Source organism: Leptopilina heterotoma, unplaced genomic scaffold (assembly GCF_015476425.1).
Source record: "Leptopilina heterotoma isolate Lh14 unplaced genomic scaffold, ASM1547642v1 Lhet_462, whole genome shotgun sequence".
Lineage (NCBI taxonomy): Eukaryota > Metazoa > Arthropoda > Insecta > Hymenoptera > Figitidae > Leptopilina > Leptopilina heterotoma.
In genome coordinates this window covers 193,580-197,909 of record NW_025111094.1, presented here as the reverse complement: position 1 = coordinate 197,909, position 4,330 = coordinate 193,580, and the positions used below count along the sequence as shown (strand labels likewise).

The window sequence follows — 4,330 nt, the reverse complement described above, 5'->3', positions numbered from 1 at the left end:
CTATTAAATGTGTATAATAATATTATGTTATTTTATTAAAATCACAAAAGGCTGCGCTGGATAACACCGGCTCCAACTTTATAAGATCTGTAACTTAAATAAAATATAATAAAAGTTGCGCTGGATAATATCGGCCGCACCTTTTTAAATGTAATAAACAAACGACATATGATAAAGGCTGCGCTGGATAACATCGGCTGCAACTTTATAAGATCTATTACTTAAATAAAATATAATAAAAGTTGCGCTGGATAATATCGGCCGCACCTTTTTAAATGTAATAAACAAACGACATATGATAAAGGCTGCGCTGGATAACATCGGCTGCAACTTTATAAGATCTATTACTTAAATAAAATATAATAAAAGTTGCGCTAGATAATATCAGCTGCGCCTTTTTAAATGTAATAAACAAACGACATATGATAAAGGCTGCGCTGGATAACATCGGCTGCAACTTTATAAGATCTAGTACTTAAATAAAATATAATAAAAGTTGCGCTAAATAATATCAGCTGCGCCTTTTTAAATGTAATAAACAAACGACATATGATAAAGGCTGCGCTGGATAACATCGGCTGCAACTTTATAAGATCTATTACTTAAATAAAATATAATAAAAGTTGCGCTGGATAATATCAGCTGCGCCTTTTTAAATGTAATAAACAAACGACATATGATAAAGGCTGCGCTGGATAACATCGGCTGCAACTTTATAAGATCTATTACTTAAATAAAATATAATAAAAGTTGCGCTGGATAATAACGGCTGCGCTCTTTTAAATGTAATAAACTAACGACATATGATAAAGGCTGCGCTGGATAATATCGGCTGCGCCTTTTTAAGATGTAAAAAACGACGTACGATAAAGACTGCAGTGCTAAATAATATCGGCTGTGGTTATGTAAGAGTTATTGATTTAATAAAAATTAAAACTAGCAATGCAGAATGAAAAATGGTTACATTTACGTAACATATATGTAATAAATATCAATAAAAAAATGGATGTTTACGGTAAATATTTAGTTATTATCACGTAATATATTTATCATTTAACATAAGGAGAGGTATCTAAATATAAAGATTTAATATATCAATAATGAACTTCATAATCTGTCATTTTCTTCGCTAAATGATTTAAAACTTTTTTCTATATACAGTAAAATCTCGGTTATCCGAGACTCCGGGTTATCCGAGGCACTGGACATGCTCGGATAATGCAGAATAACTCGAATAAAACGTTTAATATCATTTTAACACTTTAAACACATAAAAAAAATTTAAATTTTTGAAATTTTCATTTGTACGTGCTATCTGAGTTTTTGATTATCCAAGTGACCTCGTCCCCATATTACCTCGGATAATCGAGGTAACATTATATTCCTAAATATTAGTACTCTATGTACGAATGGGTACCGCCCGTAAAAAAGTTATAAAATTTTATAAATGTTATCTTTGGCTCATGTATATCGTATTTTTCAATAGAATAGAGATTTTTTACAAGAATTTATCTATTTAGAAGATGTAAGTCACGAAAGTTAAATGATAAAAAATTTCAAAGGTATTTTTAAAATTAAAATGAGCCTACGAAAGTTAAAAAAAGGTTAACTATTTTGAGAGATATAAAGAAAGAAAGGAAAATTACTAAAAATTAGGTTTTTGTTAAATAACTAAAAGTTTAAGTTAAATAACTTGAATGCGATTCGCTAATTCTGCAAAGAGATTTTTTATATTAAAACATAGTATTTTTATTTTTTAAAATTAAGGAACTATTTTTTTAACGAAAAATTTTTTTTAGAGATTTGATTGAAATGGAAATTTAAATACCTTTTGCAAAAAAGTATTAATAATTGTCATCTTTTAATGTATTAAAAAGTGTTTAAATGTTTAACAAAATTATTTTCTTTCATTAAATGCGAGTTTTATAATCTTTTAAAGCCATTTTTCAACTTCTGTTACCTCCACGCGCAAATCCAATTCACATACCATAACAGTTAAGTGGTTAACTACAAACTTTAATTTTCGATATGTAAATTTACATATTTAATTTAATAAATTATTTTGAACATAGTAATTGTAAATTTGTGTTTTTTATTCCATTAAAATTTTTTTAATCTTTAAAAAATTTCCTTTATTTCAAGCTATTTATTTGTTTTTGAATTTTAAAATAACAAATTTAGAAATTTAATATGTTTATAATAATTCGTTTCATTTGAATTTTTTAATTAAAATTAAAATTTATATAATTCTTATAATATTCTTATAATTAATCACCTATTCTTATTTATGTTATCATTAAATGTAAGACAATTATTTATAAAAATTAGAAAAAAATTGTATTCAATTTTTATTAAATTTACATAAATTTTTACTGCAACTTATATATAAGAATTTAATCATATGTAAATATTAATGAAAGATTATTTGTCATTGATTACAATTTTCAAAATTTGTTTTCAAACTAAATTATATATTGAATGAGTAATATCCATTTACTCAATATTAGAATTGTATTTCTAAATTAATTTCAGTTATTAAAATATGCGTGATGAGGATAGTCCTATAAGTCGGGAAATTGAAAATTTGAAAGTTTTAGTAAAAAAATTACATATAGAAAGTACGTAAATTGTAAATAAAAATTATTGAATAAAATAGTTTTTTTATTATTAAGTTTTATTATAAGTTTTTAATAGTTACAAATATAAATTGATTGATTCACATGTAACTGATATTCATATCATGGTATGTTTATTAAATTTTAAAATTTCTTATTTATTATAGTGCAATCCACAGAGGATAAAAATAAGCAGAATACTCAAAACAATTCCCCTACAGAATCAAATGGTACATCTTCCTCACAAACTCATACAGAACACAAAACTCCACATAACCGACAATCCCATAATACAACAGAAGGCCCAAATCAACAAAAGTTTCATTATTATAAAAAAAATAATAACTGGCAATTATATCAACAGTCATATCAATTTAATAAAAAATGTGAGTACTATTTTAATAATTTTATTGTATTAATTATTTTTAGAAATTTTTGTAATAATTATATGTCATTATTATACTCTTGGGATTTAAAAATTTATTGCATGGATATTTAAGCTCCATATAGAAAAATTCAAAATTAATTTACACATAATTGAATTCGTACGAAGAATTATTTTTGTAAATAATTTAATTCTTTGGAAGAATTTTAATTTTTTTTAAATCTAAAAGATTAATTGAAATATTTTTAAAAAAATGTAATTAAAATTGTATTTAAAAAAATAGATTTTTTTCGAACAATTTACATTGAATTTACATTGAATTCTTAAATTCATTCTTAATATAAATTTCAATCTTTTACATAAATTCAATATAACTTATTATACTTATTTAATACTACTATTAACATTTTTTCATAGTAAATGAGTTATAATTTAATAACAATTTCTATTTCAGATAACAAACGTGGAAGCAAAGGGGGATGGAAGCACTGGAGTTTTAAGAAGCAGAGTAAAATAAATTGAAAATAATTTAAAGACCATGTTTTCTGCCATGTTGAAAGCTGCAAAAGAAAATTAAGTAAATTAAATACTTTAAAGAATATATGTTCAATGTATCATACATTTATGTCATACAATTTGTTTCATACAATACAATATTGTAAATAAAAATATTTATTGTAATATTTTTGCATCTTAATTATATTTTACAATATTTTTCTTTGGAATTGGAAAACTTTCTGTTTTCTTGTGTATTGAGTTATTTGACTTCCGCGGAACATTTTTATTGGGGTAGTGGAAAATATGGGTATCATTAAATATAAACAGTTGATTATTTCTTACAAAATTAAAGAGAAAAACTATTTTAAGTATGAAAATGTTAAAAGAAACAAGAGAATTACATAAAAAATGATGTTAGTTATAAAATAGTATTTAAAGCAATGTAGCGTGAATTTTATGACATAATTGAATTTATTGTTGATAATTTTCAAATTAAAATATTTGAAAAAAATATTATTTCATAGTAAATGAGTTATAATTTGATATCAATGTCTATTAACAATTGAATATTAAAATTGATGTTAAAAAACGTACATTATTTTAAATAAAAATTTAATAGGAAACGAAAATAAATTTTAATATAAATTTGTCGAAATATAAGAATACATTTTTCAATTAAAAAATTATTATAAATTATTATTATTATTATAATTAATATTATAAATTATATTATCATGAATTATATTTTTTTTGAATAAGTAAAGTAATTAATTAATTTAATATATTATAAATAAGCATAAGCTTATAGTTGCTGATATTTTAAATTAAAAGA

The 4,330-nt window shown here is 22.9% G+C and overlaps 1 protein-coding gene across 1 annotated transcript; it reads left to right on the top strand.

Annotated features, from left to right (window-relative positions):
* Positions 1-2,541: 2,541 nt before the first annotated feature.
* Positions 2,542-3,620, top strand: LOC122507343. The gene is made up of 3 exons (XM_043620004.1): positions 2,542-2,618; positions 2,783-3,001; positions 3,455-3,620. Exons 1-3 carry the CDS (start codon positions 2,543-2,545, stop codon positions 3,520-3,522), a joined length of 363 nt encoding a protein of 120 aa, XP_043475939.1. The 5' UTR covers position 2,542; the 3' UTR covers positions 3,523-3,620.
* The last annotated feature ends 710 nt before the right edge of the window (positions 3,621-4,330 follow it).

Coding starts and splice junctions, on each gene's coding strand:
- LOC122507343 (XM_043620004.1), top strand. CDS start 2,543: ATGCGTGATGAGGATAGTCCTATAAGTCGGGAAATTGAAAATTTGAAA. Junction 2,619..2,782: donor AAAAAAATTACATATAGAAA/GTACGTAAATTG, acceptor TATTTATTATAG/TGCAATCCACAGAGGATAAA. Junction 3,002..3,454: donor ATATCAATTTAATAAAAAAT/GTGAGTACTATT, acceptor TTTCTATTTCAG/ATAACAAACGTGGAAGCAAA.